Source organism: Engystomops pustulosus, unplaced genomic scaffold, assembly GCF_040894005.1.
Source record: "Engystomops pustulosus unplaced genomic scaffold, aEngPut4.maternal MAT_SCAFFOLD_497, whole genome shotgun sequence".
Lineage (NCBI taxonomy): Eukaryota > Metazoa > Chordata > Amphibia > Anura > Leptodactylidae > Engystomops > Engystomops pustulosus.
In genome coordinates this window covers 17,310-38,060 of record NW_027285376.1, presented here as the reverse complement: position 1 = coordinate 38,060, position 20,751 = coordinate 17,310, and the positions used below count along the sequence as shown (strand labels likewise).

General features: G+C 56.3%; 1 protein-coding gene across 2 annotated transcripts; it reads left to right on the top strand.

Annotated features, from left to right (window-relative positions):
- The first annotated feature begins 10,844 nt into the window (after positions 1 to 10,844).
- Positions 10,845 to 20,100, top strand: ZNF207 (zinc finger protein 207). 2 transcript variants are annotated; one of them, XM_072132396.1, is made up of 11 exons: positions 10,845 to 11,029; positions 14,826 to 14,952; positions 15,554 to 15,692; positions 15,768 to 15,914; positions 15,998 to 16,073; positions 16,143 to 16,213; positions 16,303 to 16,457; positions 16,820 to 16,912; positions 17,456 to 17,698; positions 17,811 to 17,970; positions 19,508 to 20,100. In XM_072132396.1, the coding sequence occupies exons 1-11, from the start codon at positions 10,989 to 10,991 to the stop codon at positions 19,666 to 19,668; spliced, it is 1,413 nt and encodes a 470-aa protein (XP_071988497.1). In that variant the 5' UTR covers positions 10,845 to 10,988; the 3' UTR covers positions 19,669 to 20,100. The 2 variants fall into 2 exon arrangements, with proteins under 2 accessions (XP_071988497.1, XP_071988498.1); XM_072132397.1 differs by lacking the exon at positions 16,820 to 16,912 and having other exon boundaries at positions 10,850 to 11,029.
- Positions 20,101 to 20,751: the final 651 nt, after the last annotated feature.

The window sequence follows — 20,751 nt, the reverse complement described above, 5'->3', positions numbered from 1 at the left end:
AGAGATCTATGGGAGATATAATAGTGCCCCCTCCTGTAGAGATCTATGGGGGATATAATAGTGCCCCCCCTCCTGTAGAGATCTATGGGGGATATAATAGTGCCCCCCCTGTAGAGATCTATGGGGGATATAATAGTGCCCCCCCTGTAGAGATCTATGGGAGATATAATAGTGCCCCTCCTGTAGAGATCTATGGAGGATATAATAGTACCCCCCCCCTGTAGAGATCTATGGGGGATATAATAGTGCCCCCCTGTAGAGATCTATGGGGGATATAATAGTGCCCCCCCCCCCTGTAGAGATCTATGGGGGATATAATAGTGCCCCCCCTGTAGAGATCTATGGGGGATATAATAGTGCCCCCCCCCTGTAGAGATCTATGGGAGATATAATAGTGCCCCCCTGTAGAGATCTATGGGGGATATAATAGTGCCCCCCCCTGTAGAGATCTATGGGAGATATAATAGTGCCCCCCCCTGTAGAGATCTATGGGAGATATAATAGTGCCCCCCTGTAGAGATCTATGGGGGATATAATAGTGCCCCCCCCCTGTAGAGATCTATGGGGGATATAATAGTGCCCCTCCTGTAGAGATCTATGGGGGATATAATAGTGCCCCCCCTGTAGAGATCTATGGGGGATATAATAGTGCCCCCCCCCTGTAGAGATCTATGGGGGATATAATAGTGCCCCCCCTGTAGAGATCTATGGGGAATATAATAGTGCCCCCCCCCCTGTAGAGATCTATGGGGGATATAATAGTGCCCCCCCCCCTGTAGAGATCTATGGGGAATATAATAGTGCCCCCCCCCCTGTAGAGATCTATGGGGGATATAATAGTGCCCCCTCCTGTAGAGATCTATGGGGGATATAATAGTGCCCCCCCTGTAGAGATCTATGGGGGATATAATAGTGCCCCCTCCTGTAGAGATCTATGGGGGATATAATAGTGCCCCCCCTCCTGTAGAGATCTATGGGGGATATAATAGTGCCCCCCTGTAGGGATCTATGGGGGATATAATAGTGCCCCCCCTGTAGAGATCTATGGGAGATATAATAGTGCCCCGTTCCCTGTAGGGATCTATGGGGGATATAATAGTGCCCCCCCCCCCTGTAGAGATCTATGGGAGATATAATAGTGCCCCCTCCTGTAGAGATCTATGGGGGATATAATAGTGCCCCCCCTCCTGTAGAGATCTATGGGGGATATAATAGTGCCCCCCCTGTAGAGATCTATGGAAGATATAATAGTGCCCCCCCTGTAGAGATCTATGGGGGATATAATAGTGCCCCCCCCCCTGTAGAGATCTATGGGGGATATAATAGTGCCCCTCCTGTAGAGATCTATGGGGGATATAATAGTGCCCCTCCTGTAGAGATCTATGGGGGATATAATAGTGCCCCCCCTGTAGAGATCTATGGGGGATATAATAGTGCCCCCCCCTGTAGAGATCTATGGGAGATATAATAGTGCCCCTCCTGTAGAGATCTATGGGAGATATAATAGTGCCCCCCCTGTAGAGATCTATGGGGGATATAATAGTGCCCCCCCCCTGTAGAGATCTATGGGGGATATAATAGTGCCCCCCCTGTAGAGATCTATGGGGAATATAATAGTGCCCCCCCCCTGTAGAGATCTATGGGGGATATAATAGTGCCCCTCCTGTAGAGATCTATGGGGGATATAATAGTGCCCCCCCTGTAGAGATCTATGGGGGATATAATAGTGCCCCCCCCTGTAGAGATCTATGGGGGATATAATAGTGCCCCCCCCTGTAGAGATCTATGGGGGATATAATAGTGCCCCCCCTGTAGAGATCTATGGGAGATATAATAGTGCCCCCCTGTAGAGATCTATGGGGGATATAATAGTTCCCCCCTGTAGAGATCTATGGGGGATATAATAGTGCCCCCCCTGTAGAGATCTATGGGGGATATAATAGTGCCCCCCCCCCTGTAGACATCTATGGGAGATATAATAGTGCCCCCCCCTGTAGAGATCTATGGGGGATATAATAGTGCCCTCCCTGTAGAGATCTATGGGGGATATAATAGTGCCCCCCCCCTGTAGAGATCTATGGGAGATATAATAGTGCCCCTCCTGTAGAGATCTATGGGGGATATAATAGTGCCCCCCCCTGTAGAGATCTATGGGGGATATAATAGTGCCCCCCCCTGTAGAGATCTATGGGGGATATAATAGTGCCCCCCCTGTAGAGATCTATGGGAGATATAATAGTGCCCCTCCTGTAGAGATCTATGGGGGATATAATAGTGCCCCCCCCTGTAGAGATCTATGGGGGATATAATAGTGCCCCCCTGTAGAGATCTATGGGAGATATAATAGTGCCCCTCCTGTAGAGATCTATGGGGGATATAATAGTGCCCCTCCCCCTGTAGAGATCTATGGGGATATAATAGTGCCCCTCCTGTAGAGATCTATGGGGGATATAATAGTGCCCCTCCTGTAGAGATCTATGGGAGATATAATAGTGCCCCCCCCTGTAGAGATCTATGGGGGATATAATAGTGCCCCCCCCCCTGTAGAGATCTATGGGAGATATAATAGTGCCCCCTCCTGTAGAGATCTATGGGGGATATAATAGTGCCCCCCTGTAGAGATCTATGGGAGATATAATAGTGCCCTCCCTGTAGAGATCTATGGGGGATATAATAGTGCCCCCCCCCCCTGTAGAGATCTATGGGGGATATAATAGTGCCCCCCCTGTAGAGATCTATGGGAGATATAATAGTGCCCCCCCTGTAGAGATCTATGGGGGATATAATAGTGCCCCCCCTCCTGTAGAGATCTATGGGGGATATAATAGTGCCCCCCCCTGTAGAGATCTATGGGGGATATAATAGTGCCCCTCCTGTAGAGATCTATGGGGGATATAATAGTGCCCCCTCCTGTAGAGATCTATGGGGGATATAATAGTGCCCCCCCTCCTGTAGAGATCTATGGGGGATATAATAGTGCCCCCCTCCTGTAGAGATCTATGGGGGATATAATAGTGCCCCCCTCCTGTAGAGATCTATGGGGGATATAATAGTGCCCCTCCTGTAGAGATCTATGGGGGATATAATAGTGCCCCTCCTGTAGAGATCTATGGGGGATATAATAGTGCCCCCCCTGTAGAGATCTATGGGGGATATAATAGTGCCCCTCCTGTAGAGATCTATGGGGGATATAATAGTGCCCCCCTGTAGAGATCTATGGGGGATATAATAGTGCCCCCCTCCTGTAGAGATCTATGGGGGATATAATAGTGCCCCCCCCTGTAGAGATCTATGGGAGATATAATAGTGCCCCTCCTGTAGAGATCTATGGGGGATATAATAGTGCCCCCCCTGTAGAGATCTATGGGGGATATAATAGTGCCCCTCCTGTAGAGATCTATGGGGGATATAATAGTGCCCCCCCCCCTGTAGAGATCTATGGGGGATATAATAGTGCCCCCTCCTGTAGAGATCTATGGGGGATATAATAGTGCCCCTCCTGTAGAGATCTATGGGGGATATAATAGTGTCCCCCCCTGTAGAGATCTATGGGGGATATAATAGTGCCCCTCCTGTAGAGATCTATGGGAGATATAATAGTGCCCCTCCTGTAGAGATCTATGGGGGATATAATAGTGCCCCCCCTGTAGAGATCTATGGGAGATATAATAGTGCCCCTCCTGTAGAGATCTATGGGGGATATAATAGTGCCCCCCTGTAGAGATCTATGGGGGATATAATAGTGCCCCCCTGTAGAGATCTATGGGGGATATAATAGTGCCCCTCCTGTAGAGATCTATGGGGATATAATAGTGCCCCCCCTGTAGAGATCTATGGGGGATATAATAGCGCCCCTCCTGTAGAGATCTATGGGAGATATAATAGTGCCCCCCCTGTAGAGATCTATGGGGGATATAATAGTGCCCCTCCTGTAGAGATCTATGGGGGATATAATAGTGCCCCCCTGTAGAGATCTATGGGGGATATAATAGTGCCCCCCCTGTAGAGATCTATGGGGGATATAATAGTGCCCCCCCTGTAGAGATCTATGGGGGATATAATAGTGCTCCCCCTGTAGAGATCTATGGGAGATATAATAGTGCCCCTCCTGTAGAGATCTATGGGGGATATAATAGTGCCCCCCCAGTAGAGATCTATGGGGGATATAAATGCCCCCCCCCCTGTAGAGATCTATGGGGGATATAATAGTGCCCCCCAGTAGAGATCTATGGGGGATATAATAGTGCCCCTCCTGTAGAGATCTATGGGGATATAATAGTGCCCCCCCCTGTAGAGATCTATGGGGGATATAATAGTGCCCCCCCTGTAGAGATCTATGGGGGATATAATAGTGCCCCCCCCGTAGAGATCTATGGGGGAATATAATAGTGCCCCCCCTCCTGTAGAGATCTATGGGGGATATAATAGTGCCCCTGTAGAGATCTATGGGGGATATAATTAGTGCCCCCCCTGTAGAGATCTATGGGGATATAATAGTGCCCCCCCTGTAGGGATCTATGGGGATATAATAGTGCCCCCCCTGTAGAGGATCTTATGGGGGATATAATAGTAATGCCCCCCCCCCCCTGTAGAAATCTATGGGGGATATAATAGTGCCCCCCCCCCTGTAGAGATCTATGGGGGATATAATAGTGCCCCTCCTGTAGAGATCTATGGGGATATAATAGTGCCCCCCCCCTGTAGAGATCTATGGGGGATATAATAGCGCCCCCCCTGTAGAGATCTATGGGGGATATAATAGTGCCCCTCCTGTAGAGATCTATGGGGGATATAATAGTGCCCCCCCTGTAGAGATCTATGGGGGATATAATAGTGCCCCTCCTGTAGAGATCTATGGGAGATATAATAGTGCCCCCCCTGTAGAGATCTATGGGGGATATAATAGTGCCCCCCCCCCTGTAGAGATCTATGGGGATATAATAGTGCCCCCTCCTGTAGAGATCTATGGGGGATATAATAGTGCCCCCCCTGTAGAGATCTATGGGAGATATAATAGTGCCCCTCCTGTAGAGATCTATGGGAGATATAATAGTGCCCCCCTGTAGAGATCTATGGGGGATATAATAGTGCCCCTCCCTGTAGAGATCTATGGGAGATATAATAGTGCCCCCCCTGTAGAGATCTATGGGGGATATAATAGTGCCCCCCCTGTAGAGATCTATGGGAGATATAATAGTGCCCCCCCCCCTGTAGAGATCTATGGGGGATATAATAGTGCCCCCCCCTGTAGAGATCTATGGGGGATATAATAGTGCCCCCCCCCCTGTAGAGATCTATGGGAGATATAATAGTGCCCCTCCTGTAGAGATCTATGGGAGATATAATAGCGCCCCCCCTGTAGAGATCTATGGGGGATATAATAGTGCCCCCCCTGTAGAGATCTATGGGGGATATAATAGTGCCCCCCTGTAGAGATCTATGGGGGATATAATAGTGCCCCCCCTGTAGAGATCTATGGGGGATATAATAGTGCCCCCCCTGTAGAGATCTATGGGGGATATAATAGTGCCCCCCCTGTAGAGATCTATGGGGGATATAATAGTGCCCCCCCTGTAGAGATCTATGGGGGATATAATAGTGTCCCCCCCTGTAGAGATCTATGGGAGATATAATAGTGCCCCTCCTGTAGAGATCTATGGGGGATATAATAGTGCCCCCTCCTGTAGAGATCTATGGGGGATAAAATAGTGCCCCTCCTGTAGAGATCTATGGGAGATATAATAGTGCCCCCCCTGTAGAGATCTATGGGGGATATAATAGTGCCCCTCCTGTAGAGATCTATGGGGGATATAATAGTGCCCCCTCCTGTAGAGATCTATGGGGGATATAATAGTGCCCCCCTGTAGAGATCTATGGGGGATATAATAGTGCCCCCACCTGTAGAGATCTATGGGGGATATAATAGTGCCCCCCCTCCTGTAGAGATCTATGGGGGATATAATAGTGCCCCCCCCCCCTGTAGAGATCTATGGGGGATATAATAGTGCCCCCCCCTGTAGAGATCTATGGGGGATATAATAGTGCCCCCCCTGTAGAGATCTATGGGGGATATAATAGTGCCCCCCCTCCTGTAGAGATCTATGGGAGATATAATAGTGCCCCCCCTGTAGAGATCTATGGGGGATATAATAGTGCCCCTCCTGTAGAGATCTATGGGGGATATAATAGTGCCCCCCCTGTAGAGATCTATGGGGGATATAATAGTGCCCCCCCTGTAGAGATCTATGGGGGATATAATAGTGCCCCCCCTGTAGAGATCTATGGGGGATATAATAGTGCCCCTCCTGTAGAGATCTATGGGGGATATAATAGTGCCCCTCCCTGTAGAGATCTATGGGGGATATAATAGTGCCCCCCCTGTAGAGATCTATGGGGGATATAATAGTGCCCCCCCCCTGTAGAGATCTATGGGGGATATAATAGTGCCCCTCCTGTAGAGATCTATGGGAGATATAATAGTGCCCCCCCTGTAGAGATCTATGGGGGATATAATAGTGCCCCCCCCTGTAGAGATCTATGGGAGATATAATAGTGCTCCTCCTGTAGAGATCTATGGGGGATATAATAGTGCCCCTCCTGTAGAGATCTATGGGAGATATAATAGTGCCCCTCCCCCTGTAGAGATCTATGGGAGATATAATAGTGCCCCCCCTCCTGTAGAGATCTATGGGAGATATAATAGTGCCCCCCCTCCTGTAGAGATCTATGGGAGATATAATAGTGCCCCTCCTGTAGAAATCTATGGGAGATATAATAGTGCCCCTCCTGTAGAAATCTATGGGGGATATAATAGTGCCCCTCCTGTAGAGATCTATGGGGGATATAATAGTGCCCCCCTGTAGAAATCTATGGGGGATATAATATTGCCCCCCCCCCTGTAGAGATCTATGGGGATATAATAGTGCCCCCCTGTAGAGATCTATGGGGGATATAATAGTGCCCCCTCCTGTAGAGATCTATGGGAGATATAATAGTGCCCCCTCCTGTAGAGATCTATGGGGGATATAATAGTGCCCCTCCTGTAGAGATCTATGGGAGATATAATAGTGCCCCCCCCTGTAGAGATCTATGGGGGATATAATAGTGCCCCCCCCCCTGTAGAGATCTATGGGAGATATAATAGTGCCCCCCCTCCTGTAGAGATCTATGGGGGATATAATAGTGCCCCCTCCTGTAGAGATCTATGGGAGATATAATAGTGCCCCCCCTGTAGAGATCTATGGGGGATATAATAGTGCCCCCCCCCCGTAGAGATCTATGGGGGATATAATAGTGCCCCCCCTGTAGAGATCTATGGGGGATATAATAGTGCCCCCCCTGTAGAGATCTATGGGGGATATAATAGTGCCCCCCCCTGTAGAGATCTATGGGAGATATAATAGTGCCCCCCCTGTAGAGATCTATGGGAGATATAATAGTGCCCCTCCTGTAGAGATCTATGGGGGATATAATAGTGCCCCCCCTCCTGTAGAGATCTATGGGGGATATAATAGTGCCCCCCCTCCTGTAGAGATCTATGGGGGATATAATAGTGCCCCCCCTGTAGAGATCTATGGGAGATATAATAGTGCCCCCCCCCCTGTAGAGATCTATGGGGGATATAATAGTGCCCCCCCCCCCTGTAGAGATCTATGGGGGATATAATAGTGCCCCCCCCTGTAGAGATCTATGGGGGATATAATAGTGCCCTCCCTGTAGAGATCTATGGGGGATATAATAGTGCCCCCCTGTAGAGATCTATGGGGGATATAATAGTGCCCCCCCCCCTGTAGAGATCTATGGGGGATATAATAGTGCCCCCCCCCCCTGTAGAGATCTATGGGAGATATAATAGTGCCCCCCCTCCTGTAGAGATCTATGGGGGATATAATAGTGCCCCCCCCCTGTAGAGATCTATGGGGGATATAATAGTGCCCCCCTGTAGAGATCTATGGGGGATATAATAGTGCCCCCTCCTGTAGAGATCTATGGGGAGATATAATAGTGCCCCCTCCTGTAGAGATCTATGGGGGATATAATAGTGCCCCCCTCCTGTAGAGATCTATGGGAGATATAATAGTGCCCCTCCTGTAGAGATCTATGGGGGATATAATAGTGCCCCCCCCCTGTAGAGATCTATGGGGGATATAATAGTGCCCCCCCCCTGTAGGGATCTATGGGGGATATAATAGTGCCCCCCCTGTAGAGATCTATGGGGATATAATAGTGCCCCCCCCTGTAGAGATCTATGGGGAATATAATAGTGCCCCCCCCCCCTGTAGAGATCTATGGGGGATATAATAGTGCCCCCCCTGTAGAGATCTATGGGGGATATAATAGTGCCCCCCCTGTAGAGATCTATGGGAGATATAATAGTGCCCCTCCTGTAGAGATCTATGGGAGATATAATAGTGCCCCCCCTGTAGAGATCTATGGGAGATATAATAGTGCCCCCCCCCTGTAGAGATCTATGGGGATATAATAGTGCCCCCCCCTGTAGAGATCTATGGGGGATATAATAGTGCCCCCCCCTGTAGAGATCTATGGGGGATATAATAGTGCCCCCCCTGTAGAGATCTATGGGGGATATAATAGTGCCCCCCCTGTAGAGATCTATGGGGGATATAATAGTGCCCCCCCCCGTAGAGATCTATGGGGGATATAATAGTGCCCCCCCTGTAGAGATCTATGGGGGATATAATAGTGCCCCCCCTGTAGAGATCTATGGGGGATATAATAGTGCCCCCCTGTAGAGATCTATGGGAGATATAATAGTGCCCCCCCTGTAGAGATCTATGGGGGATATAATAGTGCCCCCCCCCCCCCTGTAGAGATCTATGGGAGATATAATAGTGCCCCCCCTGTAGAGATCTATGGGGGATATAATAGTGCCCCCCCCTGTAGAGATCTATGGGGGATATAATAGTGCCCCCCCCTGTAGAGATCTATGGGAGATATAATAGTGCCCCCCCTGTAGAGATCTATGGGAGATATAATAGTGCCCCCCCCCCTGTAGAGATCTATGGGGGATATAATAGTGCCCCCCCCCTGTAGAGATCTTCGGGGGATATAATAGTGCCCCCTCCTGTAGAGATCTATGGGGGATATAATAGTGCCCCCCCTGTAGAGATCTATGGGAGATATAATAGTGCCCCCCCTGTAGAGATCTATGGGGGATATAATAGTGCCCCCCCCTGTAGAGATCTATGGGAGATATAATAGTGCCCCCCCCCCCCTGTAGAGATCTATGGGAGATATAATAGTGCCCCCCCTGTAGAGATCTATGGGGGATATAATAGTGCCCCCCCCTGTAGAGATCTATGGGGGATATAATAGTGCCCCCCCCTGTAGAGATCTATGGGAGATATAATAGTGCCCCCCCTGTAGAGATCTATGGGAGATATAATAGTGCCCCCCCCCTGTAGAGATCTATGGGGGATATAATAGTGCCCCCCCCCTGTAGAGATCTATGGGGGATATAATAGTGCCCCCCTGTAGAGATCTATGGGAGATATAATAGTGCCCCCCCTGTAGAGATCTATGGGAGATATAATAGTGCCCCCCCTGTAGAGATCTATGGGGGATATAATAGTGCCCCCTCCTGTAGAGATCTATGGGGGATATAATAGTGCCCCCCCCTGTAGAGATCTATGGGAGATATAATAGTGCCCCTCCTGTAGAGATCTATGGGAGATATAATAGTGCCCCTCCTGTAGAGATCTATGGGAGATATAATAGCGCCCCCCCTGTAGAGATCTATGGGGATATAATAGTGCCCCTCCTGTAGAGATCTATGGGGGATATAATAGTGCCCCCCCTGTAGAGATCTATGGGGGATATAATAGTGCCCCCCCTGTAGAGATCTATGGGGGATATAATAGTGCCCCCCCTGTAGAGATCTATGGGGGATATAATAGTGCCCCCCCTGTAGAGATCTATGGGGGATATAATAGTGCCCCCCCTGTAGAGATCTATGGGGGATATAATAGTGCCCCCCCTGTAGAGATCTATGGGGGATATAATAGTGCCCCTCCTGTAGAGATCTATGGGAGATATAATAGTGCCCCTCCTGTAGAGATCTATGGGGGATATAATAGTGCCCCCCCTCCCTGTAGAGATCTATGGGGGATATAATAGTGCCCCCCTCCCTGTAGAGATCTATGGGGGATATAATAGTGCCCCCCCTGTAGAGATATATGGGAGATATAATAGTGCCCCCCCCCCCTGTAGAGATCTATGGGAGATATAATAGTGCCCCTCCTGTAGAGATCTATGGGGGATATAATAGTGCCCCCCCTGTAGAGATCTATGGGGGATATAATAGTGCCCCCCCTGTAGAGATCTATGGGGGATATAATAGTCCCCCCCCTGTAGAGATCTATGGGGGATATAATAGTGCCCCCCCCTGTAGAGATCTATGGGGGATATAATAGTGCCCCCCCTGTAGAGATCTATGGGGGATATAATAGTGCCCCCCCTGTAGAGATCTATGGGGGATATAATAGTGCCCCCCCTGTAGAGATCTATGGGGGATATAATAGTGCCCCCCCTGTAGAGATCTATGGGGGATATAATAGTGCCCCCCCTGTAGAGATCTATGGGGGATATAATAGTGCCCCCCCTGTAGAGATCTATGGGGGATATAATAGTGCCCCCTCCTGTAGAGATCTATGGGGGATATAATAGTGCCCCCCCTGTAGAGATCTATGGGGGATATAATAGTGCCCCCCCCCTGTAGAGATCTATGGGGGATATAATAGTGCCCCCCCCCCCTCTGTAGCACTTGGTATCGCCCTCTCTCAGCACATCACTTGATGCAGTGGTACAGTCTCCTGTTAGGGGCGTGGTTACTGTCTTCCCGCCCGCTGCGCGGTGGTTTGTGGGAGCAGGGGGCGGGCAGTTACAGTCGGCGCCATCTTGTCTCCTCTTTGTGGCGGCTCCTCCGCTCCGCGTCCTGATCTCCCGCCGCAGCTTTCACCGCATCTGAGATGGGACGGAAGAAGAAGAAGCAGCTCAAGCCCTGGTGCTGGTATCCTTTACTGCTGAAGCCCGTGCTCACCCGCCGGGCCACGCTCTCTCCCCCCCCCTATACACCCGCCCGGGCCCCGCTCCCCCCTGTATACACCCGCTCCCCCCTGTATACACCCGCCCGGGCCCCGCTCCCCCCTGTATACACCCGCCCGGGCCCCGCTCCCCCCCCTATACACCCGCCCGGGCCCCGCTCCCCCCCCTATACACCCGCCCGGGCCCCGCTCCCCCCCGTATACACCCGCCCGGGCCCCGCTCCCCCCTGTATACACCCGCCCGGGCCCCTCTCCCCCCTGTATACACCCGCCCGGGCCCCGCTCCCCCCTCCATACAGCCGCCCGGGCCCCGCTCCCCCTCTATACACCCGCCCGGGCCCCGCTCCCCCCCCCCGTATACACCCGCCCGCGCCCCGCTCTCCCCTGTATACACCCGCCCGGGCCCCGCTCCCCCCCGTATACACCCGCCCGCGCCCCGCTCTCCCCTGTATACACCCGCCCGCGCCCCGCTCTCCCCTGTATACACCCGCCCGCGCCCCGCTCTCCCCTGTATACACCCGCCCGCGCCCCGCTCTCCCCCGTATACACCCGCCCGCGCCCCGCTCTCCCCTGTATACACCCGCCCGCGCCCCGCTCCCCCCTGTATACACCCGCCCGCGCCCCGCTCTCCCCTGTATACACCCGCCCGGGCCCCGCTCCCCCCCGTATACACCCGCCCGGGCCCCTCTCCCCCCTGTATACACCCGCCCGGGCCCCTCTCCCCCCTGTATACACCCGCCCGGGCCCCGCTCCCCCCTCCATACAGCCGCCCGGGCCCCGCTCCCCCTCTATACACCCGCCCGGGCCCCGCTCCCCCCCCCGTATACACCCGCCCGCGCCCCGCTCTCCCCTGTATACACCCGCCCGGGCCCCGCTCCCCCCCGTATACACCCGCCCGCGCCCCGCTCTCCCCTGTATACACCCGCCCGCGCCCCGCTCTCCCCTGTATACACCCGCCCGCGCCCCGCTCCCCCCTGTATACACCCGCCCGCGCCCCGCTCTCCCCTGTATACACCCGCCCGGGCCCCTCTCCCCCCTGTATACACCCGCCCGGGCCCCGCTCCCCCCTCCATACAGCCGCCCGGGCCCCGCTCCCCCTCTATACACCCGCCCGGGCCCCGCTCCCCCCCCCCCCCTATACACCCGCCCGGGCCCCGCTCCCCCCTCCATACAGCCGCCAAGGCCCCGCTCCCCCCTGTATACACCCGCCCGGGCCCCGCTCCCCCCTGTATACACCCGCCCGGGCCCCGCTCCCCCCTCCATACAGCCGCCAAGGCCCCGCTCCCCCCTGTATACACCCGCCCGGGCCCCGCTCCCCCCTGTATACACCCGCCCGGGCCCCGCTCCCCCCTCCCCCCTCCATACACCCGCCCGGGCCCCGCTCCCCCCTCCATACACCCGCCCGGGCCCCTCTCCCCCCCGTATACACCCGCCCGGGCCCCTCTCCCCCCTGTATACACCCGCCCGGGCCCCGCTCCCCCCTCCATACAGCCGCCAAGGCCCCGCTCCCCCCTCCATACAGCCGCCAAGGCCCCGCTCCCCCCTGTATACACCCGCCCGGGCCCCGCTCCCCCCTCCATACAGCCGCCAAGGCCCCGCTCTCCCCTGTATACAGCCGCCAAGGCCCCGCTCCCCCCTCCATACAGCCGCCAAGGCCCCGCTCCCCCCTGTATACACCCGCCCGGGCCCCGCTCCCCCCTCCATACAGCCGCCCGGGCCCCGCTCCCCCCTGTATACACCCGCCCGGGCCCCGCTCCCCCCTGTATACACCCGCCCGGGCCCCGCTCCCCCCTGTATACACCCGCCCGGGCCCCGCTCCCCCCTGTATGCACCCGCCCGGGCCCCGCTCCCCCCTCCATACAGCCGCCAAGGCCCCGCTCCCCCCTGTATACACCCGCCCGGGCCCCTCTCCCCCCTGTATACACCCGCCCGGGCCCCGCTCCCCCCTCCATACAGCCGCCAAGGCCCCGCTCCCCCCTCCATACAGCCGCCAAGGCCCCGCTCCCCCCTGTATACACCCGCCCGGGCCCCGCTCCCCCCTCCATACAGCCGCCAAGGCCCCGCTCCCCCCTGTATACACCCGCCCGGGCCCCGCTCCCCCCTCCATACAGCCGCCAAGGCCCCGCTCCCCCCTGTATACACCCGCCCGGGCCCCGCTCCCCCCTGTATACACCCGCCCGGGCCCCGCTCCCCCCTGTATACACCCGCCCGGGCCCCGCTCCCCCCTGTATACACCCGCCCGGGCCCCGCTCCCCCCTGTATACACCCGCCCGGGCCCCGCTCCCCCCTGTATGCACCCGCCCGGGCCCCGCTCCCCCCTCCATACAGCCGCCAAGGCCCCGCTCCCCCCTGTATACACCCGCCCGGGCCCCTCTCCCCCCTGTATACACCCGCCCGGGCCCCGCTCCCCCCTCCATACAGCCGCCAAGGCCCCGCTCCCCCCTCCATACAGCCGCCAAGGCCCCGCTCCCCCCTGTATACACCCGCCCGGGCCCCGCTCCCCCCTCCATACAGCCGCCAAGGCCCCGCTCCCCCCTGTATACACCCGCCCGGGCCCCGCTCCCCCCTGTATACACCCGCCCGGGCCCCGCTCCCCCCTGTATACACCCGCCCGGGCCCCGCTCCCCCCTGTATACACCCGCCCGGGCCCCGCTCCCCCCTGTATACACCCGCCCGGGCCCCGCTCCCCCCTGTATACACCCGCCCGGGCCCCGCTCCCCCCTGTATACACCCGCCCGGGCCCCGCTCCCCCCTGTATACACCCGCCCGGGCCCCGCTCCCCCTGTATACACCCGCCCGGGCCCCGCTCCCCCCTGTATACACCCGCCCGGGCCCCGCTCCCCCCTGTATACACCCGCCCGGGCCCCGCTCTCCCCTGTATACACCCGCCCGGGCCCCGCTCTCCCCTGTATACACCCGCCCGGGCCCCGCTCTCCCCTGTATACACCCGCCCGCGCCCCGCTCTCCCCTGTATACACCCGCCCGGGCCCCGTATACACCCGCCCGCGCCCCGCTCTCCCCTGTATGCGCCCTGCCGGGCCCCCGCCCCCCGTCCCCGTATGCGCCCTGCCGGGCCCCCGCTCCCCGTCCCCGTATGCGCCCTGCCGGGCCCCCGCTCCCCGTCCCCGTATGCGCCCTGCCGGGCCCCCGCTCCCCGTCCCCGTATGCGCCCTGCCGGGCCCCCGCTCCCCGTCCCCGTATGCGCCCTGCCGGGCCCCCGCTCCCCGTCCCCGTATGCGCCCTGCCGGGCCCCCGCTCCCCGTCCCCGTATGCGCCCTGCCGGGCCCCCGCTCCCCGTCCCCGTATGCGCCCTGCCGGGCCCCCGCTCCCCGTCCCCGTATGCGCCCTGCCGGGCCCCCGCTCCCCGTCCCCGTATGCGCCCTGCCGGGCCCCCGCTCCCCGTCCCCGTATGCGCCCTGCCGGGCCCCCGCTCCCCGTCCCCGTATGCGCCCTGCCGGGCCCCCGCTCCCCGTCCCCGTATGCGCCCTGCCGGGCCCCCGCTCCCCGTCCCCGTATGCGCCCTGCCGGGCCCCCGCTCCCCGTCCCCGTATGCGCCCTGCCGGGCCCCCGCTCCCCGTCCCCGTATGCGCCCTGCCGGGCCCCCGCTCCCCGTCCCCGTATGCGCCCTGCCGGGCCCCCGCTCCCCGTCCCCGTATGCGCCCTGCCGGGCCCCCGCTCCCCGTCCCCGTATGCGCCCGTCTTGTTTATGTTTGTGCAGTTTTCTATCTCCTTGCTTCCGAGAAATCCTTAACCAGGCCTCAGGTACTGCAACCGGGACTTCGATGACGAGAAGATCCTCATCCAGCACCAGAAGGCCAAGCACTTCAAATGTCACATCTGTCACAAGAAGCTGTACACGGGCCCGGGCCTGGCCATCCACTGCATGCAGGTAGGGGGGGCAAGTGAATGGGCATCCAGGGTGGCATCGGGCACGGGGGGGTGGGGGTGGGGCGGCTGGGGCCATTGGGCACATGGGGGGGTGGGCGGCTGGTGCCATCGGGCACATGGGGCGGGCGGCTGGGGCCATCGGGCACATGGGGGGGCGGGGTGCGCGGCTGGGGCCATCGGGCACAAGGGGGGGCGGGCGGCTGGGGCCATCGGGCACATGGGGGGGGGTGCGCGGCTGGGGCCATCGGGCACATGGGGGGGGGGTGCGCGGCTGGGGCCATCGGGCACATGGGGGGGGGGTGCGCGGCTGGGGCCATCGGGCACATGGGGGGGGGGGTGCGCGGCTGGGGCCATCGGACACATGGGGGGGGGGGTGCGCGGCTGGGGCCATCGGGCACATGGGGGGGGGTGCGCGGCTGGGGCCATCGGACACATGGGGGGGGGGTGCGCGGCTGGGGCCATCGGACACATGGGGGGGGGGGGCTGGGGCCATCGGGCACATGGGGGGGGGGCGGTCGGCTGGGGCCATCGGGCACATGGGGGGGGGGTGTGGTCAGACCTTGCAGGGGGTGTGGTGCTCACTGACTGGCGCTTCTCTCCAGGTACATAAGGAGACCATTGATGCTGTTCCCAATGCCATTCCTGGCAGGACGGACATTGAACTGGAAATCTATGGAATGGAAGGAATTCCTGAGAAGGATATGGAGGAGAGGAGGCGGCTGCTGGAGCAGAAAACACAAGGTACGTGAGTGACCCTGGGGGCTGGGGGGCTTCTCTCTGGACTCCGGTAACACCACATATTCTGTGCTCCTCCAGCTGATGGACAGAAGAAGAAACAGGATGACTCTGACTATGAGGATGACGATGAGTCCGGGCCGTCCAGCTCTTTCCCGGTGCAGATGCATGCCCAGCAGGGGTATATCCCGGGCCTCCATGGGTTAGCCGGGCCCGGCATGCCTCCGGGTGAGTTCGCTCTCCATGGTAGAGGTGCTGCCGGCTAGTTTGCTGGTGAGGATCTTCTTGCTGATGGTCTTGTATCTTCCTAGGAATCCCTCATCTGATGCCGTCTGTGCCGCCTCTGATGCCCGGCATACCCCCGGTGATGCCTGGGATGCCGCACGGGTAGGTGCCGGTTACTCTTTACTCTGTTACAGGTTGGATGTTTTCTTACACTTGTTGTTTCTCTATCAGGTTGTTACCGATGGGAATGATGCACCACCATGCGCCTGGCATCCCCCCCATGATGGCTGGGTTACCTCCAGGTACGTGCACTGCCCCATCTCTGCATGTAGAATCTGGATTTTCAGGTTAATGGAGCATCCCCTCCATAATGTTTTCTGCCTTGGTTTAGGTGTGCCGCCGCCCGTTGGTCCACGTCCTGGGATACCGGTTGTTACACAAGCTCAGCCCATGTCTGCCCCAGGGGTTGGCAGGCTCCCCACTCCCAGCACATCTACTCCCACCATGGCATCGGTACCCAAGCCGCTGTTCCCCAGTGCTGGGCAGGTAAGGAGCGTGGTCTGTACACCCTGGAAGTAGCAGCCTCTGGGAAGGCCTGATTGTGGTCATAATTTCCTTCAAGGGGACTCCTTGTATAAGTCCATAGTGAGCCCCTAAACAGGTTGTTTGAGGGCACCTGTGGTCTCTGCAGTCGGCCCCTACCAGAACCGTATGCAGATCTGGACCTCTGCGCTCCCTACATGAAGTCACAAACCAAACTTTTAGAAAAGTGCACAGACTCCATCCACTGCACCGGCCGTGATGATTGTGAGCCTGGCGTGTGTCTGCTGTCGGGGGGAGGGCGGGCTGGGGGTCAGGGGTCTCTCACCTGTGATCTCTCTTCACCGCTTCCTCTCTTTGTGCTGCAGATGGGATCCCCCGTCACCAGTTCAGCCTCGTCGTCCTCCAGCTCTGAGAGCCTCTCTGCACCTGCTAAAGTTCTCTTCCCTAGTGCTGCACAAGTATGCAGGAGCTCGCAGTGTTTAGTGTTTGCTTCACTTATTAACCTTTTGGACTGCTGCGGTCAGAACCTTGGGGGTCTAAAGGGTTAATGCATGCCTTGCATCTCCTGGGCATGGGTGTAGTGCATGTATATATGCCCACTATATGCATACATCTATAGAATAGTCCCTGCTATGGATATTGTAGCATAGAGATAGTATCCAGCTGGAAGGACAGTCCTTGTGGGGGAGCCTAGTGAAGATGTGCCCCCCACAGGAAGATCCTTCTCTGCCTGATGTCCCCTGCTTCAGCAAGTTGAGTCTTGTTGCGATTTTGTGCATGTATTAGCCACTCCTGTGGATCCCGGTATATCTGGCACCTGTCCTCTTGTTGGTGGGGGAGGAGGGGGATATTCGGCAGGGCACTAGGACTACATGCAGTCATGGGGTGTGTGGCACTGGCCGCTCGCTTGCTTGCTGATGCTGTGCGCTCTGGCTTTGCTCTCTTCTGCACCCGTATGATCTGGAGTTAGTAAAGTGACGGCGTGTTTTTCCTTTTTGCAGGCTCCGGCAGCAGTTGCAGGACCCGTGGGCACGGACTTTAAGCCCTTGAACAGTGCAACAATCACAACGTCTGAACCCCCCAAACCTACATTTCCCGCTTACACCCAATCAACCTTGTCAACCACTAGCACCACAAATAGCACGGCTGCTAAACCGGCTGCTTCCATAACAAGTAAGCCTGCTACCCTGAGTACTACTAGTGCTACTAGTAAGTTGATCCACCCAGATGAGGATATATCGCTGGTAAGTCCTGACTCCAGTACCAGAATCCCTCTAGGACCCCCTGTTGCCTAGTGTCTAAACCTTACTCTGAAGTTTCCAGCTTTGCTGATTCTCGTCTTTGGTTGTTTTCCAGGAAGAGAAACGTGCCCAGCTTCCGAAATACCAGCGTAACCTGCCTCGGCCAGGCCAGGCACCCATGGGGGTTCTTGGAAACCCTCTTGGAGCTATGATTGCACCGCAGCCTGGCATGCCCCCTCAGCAGCCTGGCATGAGGCACCCAATGCCCCCTCACGGTGAGAAGCGTGGCCTGTTCTGCTCAGTACTAGGATAGATGCGTCTCTCCGATATAGGGTGTGGTACATGCCCACCAGGGGATAGATGTGTCTGCCCGCCCCCCATATAGGATGGGACATGCTCTGCACTGGATGTGTCTCCCTATATAGGATGGGACATGCTCTGCACTGGATGTGTCTCCTGTATAGGATGGGACATGCCCTGCACTGGATGTGTCTCCCTATATATAGGATGGGACATGCTCTGCACTGGATGTGTCTCCTGTATAGGATGGGACGTGCTCTGCACTGGATGTGTCTCCTGTATAGGATGGGACGTGCTCTGCACTGGATGTGTCTCCCTGTATAGGATGGGACGTGCTCTGCACTGGATGTGTCTCCTGTATAGGATGGGACATGCTCTGCACTGGATGTGTCTCCCTATATATAGGATGGGACATGCTCTGCACTGGATGTGTCTCCCTATATATAGGATGGGACATGCTCTGCACTGGATGTGTCTCCCTATATATAGGATGGGACATGCTCTGCACTGGATGTGTCTCCCTATATATAGGATGGGACATGCTCTGCACTGGATGTGTCTCCCTATATAGGATGGGACATGCTCTGCACTGGATGTGTCTCCCTGTATAGGATGGGACGTGCTCTGCACTGGATGTGTCTCCCTGTATAGGATGGGACGTGCTCTGCACTGGATGTGTCTCCCTATATAGGATGGGACATTCTCTGCACTGGATGTGTCTCCCTGTATAGGATCGGACATGCTCTGCACTGGATGTGTCTCCCTATATAGGATGGGACGTGCTCTGCACTGGATGTGTCTCCTTATATAGGATGGGACGTGCTCTGCACTGGATGTGTCTCCTGTATAGGATGGGACGTGCCCTGCACTGGATGTGTCTCCCTGTATAGGATGGGACGTGCCCTGCACTGGATGTGTCTCCCTATATAGGATGGGACATGCTCTGCACTGCATGTGTCTCCCTATATAGGATGGGACGTGCTCTGCACTGGATGTGTCTCCCTGTATAGGATGGGACATGCTCTGCACTGGATGTGTCTCCCTATATAGGATGGGACATGCTCTGCACTGGATGTGTCTCCCTGTATAGGATGGGACGTGCTCTGCACTGGATGTGTCTCCCTGTATAGGATGGGACGTGCCCTGCACTGGATGTGTCTCCCTGTATAGGATGGGACATTCTCTGCACTGGATGTGTCTCCCTGTATAGGATGGGACATGCTCTGCACTGGATGTGTCTCCTGTATAGGATGGGACGTGCTCTGCACTGGATGTGTCTCCTGTATAGGATGGGACGTGCTCTGCACTGGATGTGTCTCCCTATATAGGATGGGACATTCTCTGCACTGGATGTGTCTCCTGTATAGGATGGGACATGCTCTGCACTGGATGTGTCTCCCTGTATAGGATGGGACATGCTCTGCACTGGATGTGTCTCCTGTATATGATCGGACATGCTCTGCACTGGATGTGTCTTTGGTTGCTGATGAGTCTCCTCTTCTCCCCCCACAGGTCAGTTTGGAAGTCCGCACCAAGGCATGCCAGGATTTCACCCAGGTGCCATGCCTCCATTTGCTCAAGGGCCACCTATGGTCCCATCGTACCAAGGGGGGCCTCCTCGGCCGCTGATGGGAATGCGACCCCCTGTCATGTCTCAAGGTGGCCGCTACTGACCAGGCTGCACTATAAATAGGTTTGGAGATTAACCCTTTCTCACCTTGTGCTGTGTACATAGCCGCGCTCCATCTCCCCGCATACCTGGAACTGTTGGACATTTGTTTTACACTGGGAGGGGGGTATTTTTATTTGCAGGGAGGGGCATGAGTGGACGCTTTCCTGATTTATACTGTATGGCTTCTTTTCCATCTAGGTTTGTGGCGTATAGTAAATATGGTTCGTTTAATTGTGAAGGCGCCAAATACCAGCACAAGGCAAGTTCTGTGACATTACTTTGCTCTATGTAAGGTGACGCCTTCACAGCTCGTCCTGGGCTGTTGGACTCCTGGTCCCCAACTGTGGTTGGTGAGGGCAGTGACTGTCTCTGGATGTGTCCTCTGACCTCTGTATTGTTCTTTTGCGCATTATGTAATAAAATAAGAGAAACCCCTCTGACTTTTTTTTATTGCCAGCTACGGAGCCGCTCCAAGGTTTGTATAGATGTCCCTCCTGCCGGGGGCAGCTGCCTCCAGTGCTCAGGGGGCCTCCACCACCCCCAGGCATTGGTACAGGATCTGTGCCTAGGAGACTGGTCCACCGGCTGTTCTTAGACTGTAGATTGGTTTTGCATGTGTTTCACTTAAGTTACTAAAACTTTGTTCTAAAATGAGCCTTTTTCTTCTCCCGTAGCCCTGCCCTAGCACAGAGTCTCAGTGTTGTCCCATTCAATCTGAGGCAAGTGGCATTTATTTTCTTCAGGGGCCCTCACAGCCTTAGCTGTTGGATATATAAGTCCCCAAACTTGCAGCAAGTTTGGTGAAGGCCCCTGCTGTTTTCTGTAATGTAGGGATTCTGCTGGTTCATTGTGTCACACGACCTGCTGTATAAAGTCCTATTCACAGCTACCTAACCAGTGCCCAGCAATGCCATCCGCCTACACAGTGAGGACACTGACCTGTCAGCACCCAGTGACACCGGTACCAGCTGGCCTGCATGGTGACACTCACCTGTACACTAGATGTGCCAGCACCCAGTGACACCAGTAGTGGCTGGCCTGCAGGGTAGGAGATCACTGGTGACACTCCCTGTATACTAGATGT